Genomic DNA, 11,045 nt, shown 5'->3' on the forward strand with positions numbered 1-11,045 from the left:
TCCGAGAACCGTCCCCTCCGTTTGGCTGTGGCCAGGTTGACATCTGACATTCCCGTCAGGCTCACGTCAGAGGCATTTGCCCAGAATGCAGGAGGGGGGGAGGAAATGGGAGGATGAGGGAATGAGCCAGGGGGTGAAATGGTGACCTAGTGTGGCAGCCAGGGTACTTGAGCTCACGTGGGCAGCGGGTCAGCTCATGTCCCTTCTCTAAGTGGCCAGCGCCACCCCGGTCATGCCCTCCAAACCCAGGCAGTGAGGGCGCCAGTTCCTTTGACTCTTTCCCTCCCTTCTCCTTTCTTGGTCCTTCCCCGAGCGCTCCTGAGATCCTGCTGCACGCCCCCTGAGGCCCTGGGCAGGGGGGGCAACATGGAAACGCAGACATCAAGGTGGATTAGAAGGGCTGCTCGGTAGGGCTGGCGGGGGTCCAGCAAACTTCCAGTGGGTGGGCTTGACCAGCGAGGAGGAGGCAGTGGAAGTTGGGGTGGTCAGGCCTCATGTGGGTCCAGCCAAGCCCAGCACCCTAGATGGGAGCCAGGCTACGCTGACCCCACGTGACTGACCAGGGTGGCCGTAGGTGATTTGCGAGGAGGAGCAGAGGGGCTGGTTTTCCTGGGGCAGCGGCAGGACGCTTAGCAGGGTGAGTGTGGTCCCAGCTAGCATCCCTGGGCCACGCCTGGGCAAGGGACAGACAGAGACCAGTCCCCAACATCACCCATCTATCCATCTGACCTAACCGAGTCCCTCCCTCATCCTCCGCCCCCTAGCCCCGTCCCAGGTGGTGGTCATTCGCCAGGAGCGAGCAGGGCAGACCAGCGTCTCGCTGCTGTGGCAGGAGCCGGAACAGCCCAACGGCATCATCCTGGAGTACGAGATCAAGTACTACGAGAAGGTACCCCCCACGGGGCCGGGAGCGGGGGAGGGCAGCAGGCGGGGGACCCGAGGCTGACCACCCCTCTCCCGCGGGCAGGACAAGGAGATGCAGAGCTACTCCACCCTCAAGGCGGTCACCACCAGGGCCACCGTCTCGGGCCTCAAGCCGGGCACCCGCTACGTGTTCCAGGTCCGAGCCCGCACCTCGGCCGGCTGCGGCCGCTTCAGCCAGGCCATGGAGGTGGAGACCGGGAAACCCCGTGAGTGTAGGGAGGGGGAGGGCAAGGGCACGGGGCCAGGGTCTTGGGGGTCAGAGGAAAGGAGCTAGTACGTGCTGAGCCGGTGCGGGAACTGATTGACCTGTTTATAGGTGAAAAAGAAAAAACTGAGGCCCAGAGAAGGAAGGTTTCAGACCCCGGGTGATAGAGCTCGTAACAGCCCATCAGCCAGGGCCATCATGGTGCCCTTTGTTGACGGGATGACCTTCTAATCGGCCCCGAGACCCTGCAGGGAGTTGGCGGTGTCCACCTCCCCATTCTTCAGGCTAGGAACGTGAGAGTCAGAGCAGTAAAGCAGATTGCCCAAGGTCACCCAGCAGAGCAAGACTTCAACCTGAGTGGTCTGGAGACAGACTCTCTGCTCCTTCCCCAGTATCGTGTCCCGCCCCCCCCCCCCACCTCCAGAACAGAGGTTCCCACAGCATCTTCCAGGATCGGCAGTCACAGCAGCCCCTGGGAAGTGTCAGAAATGCTCATTCTCAGGCTCCACCCCAGATCTTTGGAATCAGAAACCCTGGGACTGGAGGCCCAGAAATTTCGGTTGGATCAAACCCTTGGGGGTGATTCCAGAGCACATTCAAGCCTGGGAATCCTCTGCCCGCCGCCCCCCTCCCCCATCTCCAGCCAATCGGGTCTTCTCCTATACTCATCACCCTCCAGGGGGCAGTGCTAGGACAACAGGTTTTCAAGGCTGAGTTGACGCCCTGCCTCTTGCCTGGCACGTCCTTGGAACTTGTGTGTCTCAAGCGCTCTTAGGTTTGACACCACGTTGGCACCGTCCAAGTAGGAATCCTGCCTGACTCCGTGCTGTGTGTCCTTGAGTAAGTTCCCTGAGTTCTCTGGGCCTCAGTTTTCTGGTCTGACAGCTCTCAGTATTGCTGGGATCTCCCTGGAGGAGCTGTGCGTTAACTGACCGGAGTGTGCGGTACATCCAGCTTTGTCATTTACAGTAACAGGCAGGGCAGGTGGTTTTGGACTCGTAGGTGAGAAGGCTGAGGCTCAGAAGTCTAGTGATTCTCTTCGGGTCACTCCATCCCAGGAAGTGGGGGCACCAGGTTGGGAAGCTGGATGTTGAAGTGGCAAATTGTAGAGGGGAGGGTCGGGGCAGAGGCAGGTGCAGCCTATGTCCCGACTCTGGGCTGGCTCAGAGCTGAGGAGGCTGCCACCGGGCCCCAGGAAGGCTGCCAGACCTCTGAGGCCAGGGCTAAGAGGTTAGGCAACCCCCCCACCCTGGTTTCCCCCACACAGGGCCCCGCTATGACACCCGGACCATCGTCTGGATCTGCCTGACCCTCATCACTGGCCTGGTTGTGCTTCTCCTCCTGCTCATCTGCAAGAAGAGGTGGGTGGTCCTGGGCCCCCGGCCACCCCTCCCCCTCCCCCTGGAGAGCTGTTTCTCCTGCCTATCCCCAGCCCTCGCAGAGCCAGTGACCCTTTGTGCTTGGGGCGGGGCTGCCTTACGGACAGACCTGTTCTTTCCCTCCTTCCTGGCACACTTCTCCCTCTCACCTTCCACACTCAGGCCCACCTCCCATTTTCCATCCACCTGTCCAGCCTTGTCTTTCTGCATCTCCAGCTCTCTAACCAACTTCTGAAAGCTGGAGGACCCCGGCCCATCCAGACCCTCCTCTCTCACCCGCTTACCCTGCACCTTTCCTCAGCGACCTTGTCAGGGTCTGCAGCTTTGAATTCCACCTTCACCCTGACATCCCCCCAAGTGTGGCATCTGCACAGGCCTCTCCCCTGAGGTCCAGTTGCCCGCTCCCATCTCCACTCGAATGTGTTTCAGACACACAGCACCCCCAAACCAGCCCCTCCCCAAACCCTGTCTCAGAATGTGGCACCACCGTTGGTGGTGAGACAAGCCCCAAACCTAGCCATTATCCTTGGTTCTCCTTCCCTCACGCCGTGTCCACCCACCAGCCAGTCCCACTAGGTCTCCCTGCAGCGTGACCCCCTCCATCTCATTCAATCCTAACAATGCCCCAGGGATGTATATATTCCGACCTCATTCTGCAGGTGAGTAAACTGGGGATCAAGCGAGGTGAGGCCACTTCAGCTAAATAGGTGTCAGAAGTGGGACAGAACACAGATCTGTTAAAAAACGGAAGACCAGGCTCTTAGTCACTCTTCCACTCGGTTCCAGAGGGAGGTGGGGTGGGCTTCGGATCCCACCCAGCGAGAATTGGATAGATCATCCATAGGTGGAGAAACTGAGGCCCAGGGGAGGGAAGGGGCTTGTTGAAGTCACATGGCGGAGTTGGCGTCAGAAGCCTCACCTCCCAGACTCTCTGTCAGGAGTGCTTTTGAGCCAGGAATACCGTAGATTTTGCTGTGAAGGTTGAGTGGACTCAACTGTGTAAACTATACAGTGTTTTTTATGAAGTTATTTTTTAAATATTTATTTATTTGGCTGCATCAGGTTCAGTTGAGGCATGCGGGATCTTGCGTTGCAGCACACAGACTCTCTAGTTGTGGCACACGGACTTAGGTGCTCTGCGGCACGTGGGACTTTAGTTCCTCGGTCAGGGATTGAACCCTCATCTCCTATGTTCCAAGGCTGATTCATAACCCCTGGACCACCAGCGAAGTCCCATGCCGTGTTTGTGAATGTCAAGGACGTCCCAAGGGCACGGGCTGGGGTGGCCAGAGCTGACTTGAAAGGGGGTGGGGAATACAAAGGGGGAGTTTGCACATGTCCGTGACAGGGGTCAGGGCTGAAGCTGGGGACCATCCCCCTCCACAGGCACTGCGGCTACAGCAAGGCCTTCCAGCACTCGGACGAGGAGAAGATGCATTATCAGAACGGGCAGGGTGAGTACAGGAGCCCCGGGGGGCCGGATGGGAGAGGGGCGGTCACAGCAGGAGCCAGTTCTGGGCTGGGGCTGGAAAAAAGGAGAGAAGGGAAAAAGTGCCCACAGAAGAGACTAGAGCCCCGGAGAGAGAGACAGCAGGGGGGTCACACAGCCCCCAGCCCCCAGGGGCACAGTGCAGTTCAACTTTGTTGGGTTTGCAGAGGATTCTAGAGATCTTCTCTTCTGGAGAAGGCAATGGCACCCCACTCCAGTACTCTTGCCTGGAAAATCCCATGGACGGAGGAGCCTGGTAGGCTGCAGTCCACGGGATCGCTAAGAGTTGGACAAGACTGAGCGATTTCCCTTTCACTTTTCACTTTCACACATTGGAGAAGGAAATGGCAACCCACTCCAGTGTTCTTGCCTGGAGAATCCCAGGGATGGGGGAGCCTGGTGGGCTGCCATCTATGGGGTCGCAGAGTCGGACACGACTGAAGTGACTTAGCAGCAGCAGCAGCAGCTAGAGATCCTCCCAGGGAACTGCACAGATTTCTGCACTCACACATATGTTCACACACAGGCTTTTTTTGGGAGGAGGGGTCATATACTCTTAGACAAGAACCCTTGCTACAGAGAAATTTTTCAGGACCCTGCAGAAACCTCAGAAAACAAGGCAAATATGAGGATACCTACCTCAACACTCCACTTCTTTGCCCACGGTAGAATCAGTCATGGTACTGATTCCCATGGAGCCTGAATGCGGCCTCAGAATCCTTCTTAACCCAGTCTTTTAGAGACCCACTTTCCATCAATGCGAGTCAGTACTGTGATGAAACCACTCTTGGTCACACTCCTACCCTAGGAATGAGAAAGAGCTTCATAAGGACCTTGGGTTAGTTTGACCAATTGAGAAGGATCTTGCGGATCTTGAAAGTGAGCCCAGAAATATGTTGGACATACTCAGAACTCACTAGAAATGCCCAGATCCTCTAGAGACCTCAGAGCCATTCTGCAGAGACCCTGCTTTCACTTGGCAAGCACTTACTGGACGCCTGCTGTTTGCCCCCCACATCCTGAGGTTCCTGAAGACACTTCTCATCCCACCCTCAGACCCTTCTCAGACTCAGGGAAGGGCTGGGAGGGAACGTCCTCAGGGACCCCAGTGATGGGCCTCCTCTCCTGGCCCCTCAGCACCTCCACCCGTCTTCCTGCCCCTGCACCACCCTCCGGGGAAGATCCCAGAGCCCAAGTTCTATACAGAACCGCACACCTACGAGGAGCCGGGCCGGACGGGCCGTGGTTTCACCCGAGAGATCGAGGCGTCTCGGATCCACATTGAGAAAATCATCGGCTCAGGTGAGCTGCAGGGCTTGTGCATATGGGGACGTCACAGAGGTGCCCGGGAGAAGGGCATGCTGGGCAGAGGGAGCGGGGAGCCAAGGTGCCAGGCGTGGCCAGGCACACGGGTGTGCAAGATGGGGCGAGTGCAGAGTTCAGGCGGAGGAGCAGACGGTCCCCCCGCCCACCCCCTGCCTGCCTCACTTGGTCTGTCCACAGGCGAGTCTGGGGAAGTCTGCTACGGGAGGCTGCGGATGCCGGGGCAGCGGGACGTGCCCGTGGCCATCAAGGCCCTCAAAGCCGGCTACACGGAGAGACAGCGGCGGGACTTTCTGAGTGAGGCGTCCATCATGGGTCAGTTTGACCACCCCAATATCATCCGCCTTGAAGGTGTCGTCACCCGTGGTAGGTGCCAGGCAGACAACAGCCTCAGCCTTCAGAGCCCCTCCTGCTGGGGTCCGTCTGCCCACCACCCTGCCCTGCCCCATCCTGCTGGTTCAGGTCCCCGGATGGCTTGGCACGGAAGGGGCCCCAGAGCCCAGAACCCTAGTGAAAGCCCTACATTCCCTGGGCCTCGTGGTGCTGGCCCAGCTCCTGGGAGCTCACAGTGGGGCGGGGGACTGCTTGTTCATGGGGTCACAGCCCTGCAGCCCTGATCCCACCAAGAGCCACTTCCTCCCTGTTGCCTCCCCACCCCCACCCCCACCCCTCCAGGCCGTCTGGCAATGATCGTGACCGAGTACATGGAGAACGGGTCTCTGGATGCCTTCCTGAGGGTGCGTGCCCCGCTCTGCTTTCCATGTGGGCCGGGAGAAGGAAGTTCAGTCTGGGTGATGGGAGATCATGCGAGGCCTCCAAATACCCCCTCATCCCCAGAGCTTGGGCCTAACAGACCTGGGGAAGGGGGAGCCAGGCATGAAGAGGGTCAGCCCATGCAAGTGCCTTTCAGCCCCCCATCACATGAAAGCCCCTCTGCTGTGGGTCCTGCCGCCCTGTCCTGCATGCAGGCTAAGAGCGGTGCCTCTGTGGGGACCCAGGGCTCCACCCAGCGGGGAGGCACGGGGCAGGGGCCGGAAACCCTGAGATTCCCAGCCTTCGCCGGACCATGTGTCTGTTGGGTGGTCAGGGACAGGGCCACACCTCTCTGGGTCTCCCTCTCCCCTTGGGCAAAGTGGATGACCAGTCCTCACGCCCCACCTGCCTACCTCTCAGGGTTGCTGGGAGGGTAGACGAGACGTGAGAACAAACCTTCGACATGAGCATGCTTCTTAAGCAGGGAGGCCCTTTGTGAACTTCAAGGAGCCTTCCTGAAGCCCGCGCCGCGTTCCTCTGCAGACGCACGACGGCCAGTTCACCATCGTGCAGCTGGTGGGCATGCTCAGAGGCGTGGGTGCTGGCATGCGCTACCTCTCGGACCTGGGCTATGTCCACCGCGACCTGGCCGCTCGCAACGTACTGGTCGATGGCAACCTGGTCTGCAAGGTGTCCGACTTCGGGCTCTCCCGGGTGCTGGAGGACGACCCTGATGCTGCCTACACCACCACGGTGCGTAGCCCACGCCCCACGTGTCGTGAGGGAGGTTGGAAATTTTGGGGTTGCCTCCAGCCTGGGGCAAGTCCTGTCTCTTCTCTGCACCTGTGTTTGCCCCTCTGTCAAATGGGTGCAAGCTTTCCTGCCTTTGTGCTGTTGTGGAGACACCAGGGCTGGTCCCCACGGTCCCTCACTCACTGGGAGATTTGGGGAGAGTTGGCTTCTCTCTGAATCACACATCCACTCTGCAGCTCTCTCTAAAGTTTGGCTGAAAACCCCCAGCATTTTCACAATGTGTTCTGTAGGGATTTGGGCTTCTTGAAGGGGGCCTTAGGGGCTGCCTTAGGGGTAGAGGTCCCCCACCTCTGCCTCAATCAGAGCCTGCCCTTAGGGTCTCACCCACTGAGGTTTTACTTAGAGAAAGGATTTTGTGACCAAAAAAGGGGGTGGTAAGGGGAACTGGAAACATACAAGACCACGTCGTCTGGGTTTCATCACTTGTTCAGGCATCAGTTCAGTTCAATTCAGTTCAGTTCAGTCACTCAGTCGTGTCCGACTCTCTGCGACCGCATGGATTGCAGCACACCAGGCCTCCCTGTCCATCACCAGCTCCCGGAGTTTACTCAAACTCGTGTCCGTCAAGTTGGTGATGCCATGCAACTATCTCCTCCTCTGTCGTCCCCTTCTCCTCCCGCCTTCAGTCTTTCCCAGCATCAGGGTCTTTTCCTATGAGTCGGTTCTTGGCCTCAACCTGTTGACCGGCTCTTACTGAAGGTCGCCCGGGTGCCGAGCCCGCCACCCACTGTCTCTCGTTCAGTCTCCACTCCTGCTCCGTGTGCAGGTCCCCCCCGCATCAGAACAGGTGATCGTGGAAGGTCGTGGAGGCCGTGTCTCTCCAGCCAGCCTGCAAGTTTCCCAGCCCGGACCCCTGCGCTCAGCTCCCAGTCAGGCTGGGGAGGTGTGCTCAACACGCGTGTGTCCGTCACAGGGAGGCAAGATCCCCATTCGCTGGACGGCCCCCGAGGCCATCGCCTTCCGGACCTTCTCCTCGGCCAGCGACGTGTGGAGTTTCGGGGTGGTCATGTGGGAGGTGCTGGCCTACGGGGAGCGGCCCTACTGGAACATGACGAACCGGGACGTGAGTGCCGGAGCCTGGCGGGGCGGCAGCGTTCCGGGGCCGGGGCGAGAGGGCCGCTGCAGCCCAGCGCCGTGTTCCCCTGCAGGTCATCAGCTCCGTGGAGGAGGGCTACCGCCTGCCCGCACCCATGGGCTGCCCCCACGCGCTGCACCAGCTCATGCTTGACTGCTGGCATAAAGACCGCACCCAGCGGCCCCGCTTCTCGCAGATCGTCAGCGTCCTGGACTCGCTCATCCACAGCCCTGAGAGTCTCAGGGCCACGGCCACCGTGCACAGGTGCCTGGCGCCCACCCCAGCCCCTCCCAAGCCCAGCCGCCTTCCCCGCTTGCCCTGGACAAGGCGCCGGCTTCCTCTGGGCCTTGGGACGGCTCCGCCCGGACCCCTGCATCACCCAGCCTGGGCCCCTGACCCCTGTTCACACCTCGCCTTCCAAGCCCGGGTAAACCCCTTAGCTGCTGCTGAACCTGACGGTGGCGGGTGCCAGTGTCTCCTGGCAGGCCCCTTACCCAGGGCCCCTGTGTCTCAGGTGTCCGCCCCCCGCCTTTGCCCGGAGCTGCTTTGACCTCCGAGGGGGCGGGGGTGGCAGCGGGGGCCTCACCGTGGGAGACTGGCTGGACTCCATCCGCATGGGCCGCTACCGGGACCACTTCGCTGCCGGGGGTTACTCCTCCCTGGGCATGGTGCTCCGTATGAATGCTCAGTGAGTGTGGTGGGCCCACGGGGACGGGAGGCGGGCAGAGGGCAGGGGGCTGGGCCAGAGGCGGAGCCGCTGAGGTCAGCAGCTCCCGGGATGGGTCCCAGCCTCCCAGGTCAGCACCGCCTTCCTTTCCAGGGACGTGCGTGCCCTGGGCATCACCCTCATGGGCCACCAGAAGAAGATCCTGGGCAGCATCCAGACCATGAGGGCCCAGCTGACCAGCACCCAGGGGCCCCGCCGGCACCTCTGACCTAAACCCAGCCAGCCCCTGGGCCCGCCTGCTGTCAGCGGCGGCGGACTCGCGAGGTGGGCGGTCCCAGGCCTCTGCCCTTCCGCCTCAGCTGCCTTCCGCTCAGGTGCCAGGGAGACCGAGGATTCCGCCGCAAGACCCGGACTTATCTGGGGTCAGGCCACCTGGGAAGGGACTTTGGCGCCCAGCAGAGGGCAGAGGGCCTTCTCTTTCCCAGGAGCTGGAGCGTCAAGGCCCCTGAGATGTCGCTCACCTGCCTCCGTGTGCGCGCAGGACTGTGTGTGCGCACTCACCTTCTCACGAGGTCGTGGGAGCCCTGGTGAGCATGTGTGATCCTGTGTGTGTGTGTCCATTTTTCAGGTCCCCCATGGATGTGTGTGAGTTCCGGTGACTGTGCTTATTCGTTAAGGCTGGACGCGCGTGTGTGTGACTGTGGAGGGCGTGTCACGAGCGTGAGGATGTGTGAGAAAGGAGCGCCGTGTGACACATTGCCCCTCGAATGTGGGCCCGGGTCCCAGCACCCACGGGGGCTGGGCGAGGCTCAGCCCCTCCCGCACACCTGGAGTCCGGAGCCAGGGGCTACTTCCGAACCTCACCAGCACCAGGCCCACCCTAGTTCTCAGCCCGGGTGGGCCCACCCCCGGCTCTATCTCAGGTCTGAGCCCTCCCTCTGGCTGGTAGGGGCGGGGGTCACCTGCTTCCCCCACCTGGCTCCCATCACTGCTTCAACAGGAAAACAGGGTTCCCGGCCATTCTCTCTGGCCACCTTCTGCACAGGCATCACCACGGCATACACGCGATGCCCTCAGCTGAACTTGGCTACCTGGCCAGGGGCCAGGGGCCACCACCTTCCTCCCATTCTCTGGTGCCCCTCCACCGCCCAGGGCTTCTCACTTGGAAGGGCCTCTGCCAATGTCACTGCCCAGCCCTGGCCTGCCCTCCGCTCCCCGGCCCCATGCCCAGGATCAAGGACCATAAGATCCTAGTTTTTCAGCCCCAAGTCCACCCCTCCTTCACCTTCTGGGCAGACCAAGGGAGTGTGTGTGCCTTGTCCAAGGTCACACGGCAGCTTCAGAGTTTCAGAGCTGCGCCTCCGCCGGGGGCTCTTTCCCCCAAATCCTCCCCCACAGAGGGCAGTGGGTGGGAGGGACTCGGGAAGCCCCAACCCCGCCCCCACCGACTCAGTTGACCCTCCCCCTTGCGGCCCACCAGGGTATGTAAATATCTTTTTTCTACCATGTCAGAATATTATTTTTCCTCACTCCTGACAATGCAAAAATGGTCTTCAAAGCACATAAAAAAAACAAAAAACAAAAAAAACAAAACAACACCCAGGGTGAGAAAGCCCCATCCCAGGGGAAGCTGGCAGGGCCCATGGATCCCCACCGAGCGGGACACTCGGTGAGCCCTGCCAGCCCCCAGGGAGGGAAGAGCCCAGCCCCACCCCCCGCCCAGCCGTCCCCGTAGCCAGCACCGCTGTCCCGCGGAGACGCCAGCACTGAGCCCCCTCTCCCTCCTGCAATAATTCGGGGAGCCTCAGCCCCACCCAGGTGCCGCGGCAAGCTCTCTACACCTCTATATATTATATTACTATATCGCCGAGCTGTTCTTCCTTCCTATGGAAGTCGGAAACGTGGTCAGGACACGATCCGGGGAGGACCCTGTCTTCCTCCCACCCCCATCCCAATTTCGCCCAGTTCCTGGACTCCGGATCCTCATGGTCAGGGGGCACACAGTGGGCCTGGCACTTGGAAAAGTGTGGCCCCTGCCCATAGCGTGAGGTGCCCCAGGGACCTGCCTCTCTGTGGGCTCCATCCTGAATCTTGTACTTGCCCACAAGGAGAATAAATTCTGCCTCATCTTTGCCTGTGTCTCCCGTTTCTTTCCATCCCTAAAACTTTGACCTCTCCTAGTAAGGAAGGAGCAGCCTTATGCTGTGTACCTACTGTATGCAGCCCATACATTTTCCCCCCCTCTCTAGTCTTCTCATCTATCCTAGGAGGTAGGATTCATGTGCCCATTTCGTTATTAGAGGAAGCTGAGTTTCACAGAAGTCAGCTTGCCTGAAGTCAAGTTTATGGGAGTCTGAATCGAAACCCAGGTTTGTCCAACTCCGAAACGCATCCTCTGCTAGGAAGCATCCCTAATT

At 60.1% G+C, this 11,045-nt stretch overlaps 1 protein-coding gene across 4 annotated transcripts in view; it reads left to right on the plus strand.

Annotated features, from left to right (window-relative positions):
- EPHA8 (EPH receptor A8) overlaps nt 1-10,745 on the plus strand; it is a 35,999-nt gene extending 25,254 nt beyond the window's left edge. Inside the window, exons 6-17 of one of the 4 annotated variants that reach the window (XM_043445166.1) lie at nt 765-889; nt 968-1,130; nt 2,397-2,490; nt 3,895-3,962; nt 5,135-5,299; nt 5,501-5,686; nt 5,996-6,057; nt 6,617-6,826; nt 7,800-7,949; nt 8,035-8,225; nt 8,476-8,649; nt 8,782-10,745. In XM_043445166.1, coding sequence (XP_043301101.1) covers nt 765-889; nt 968-1,130; nt 2,397-2,490; nt 3,895-3,962; nt 5,135-5,299; nt 5,501-5,686; nt 5,996-6,057; nt 6,617-6,826; nt 7,800-7,949; nt 8,035-8,225; nt 8,476-8,649; nt 8,782-8,896 — 1,703 coding nt within the window. In that variant the 3' untranslated portion in view covers nt 8,897-10,745. The other 3 variants (XM_043445167.1, XM_043445168.1, XM_043445169.1) reach the window with 3 other exon arrangements.
- The last annotated feature ends 300 nt before the right edge of the window (nt 10,746-11,045 follow it).

This window comes from Cervus canadensis, chromosome 24, assembly GCF_019320065.1.
Source record: "Cervus canadensis isolate Bull #8, Minnesota chromosome 24, ASM1932006v1, whole genome shotgun sequence".
Taxonomy (NCBI): Eukaryota; Metazoa; Chordata; class Mammalia; order Artiodactyla; family Cervidae; genus Cervus; species Cervus canadensis.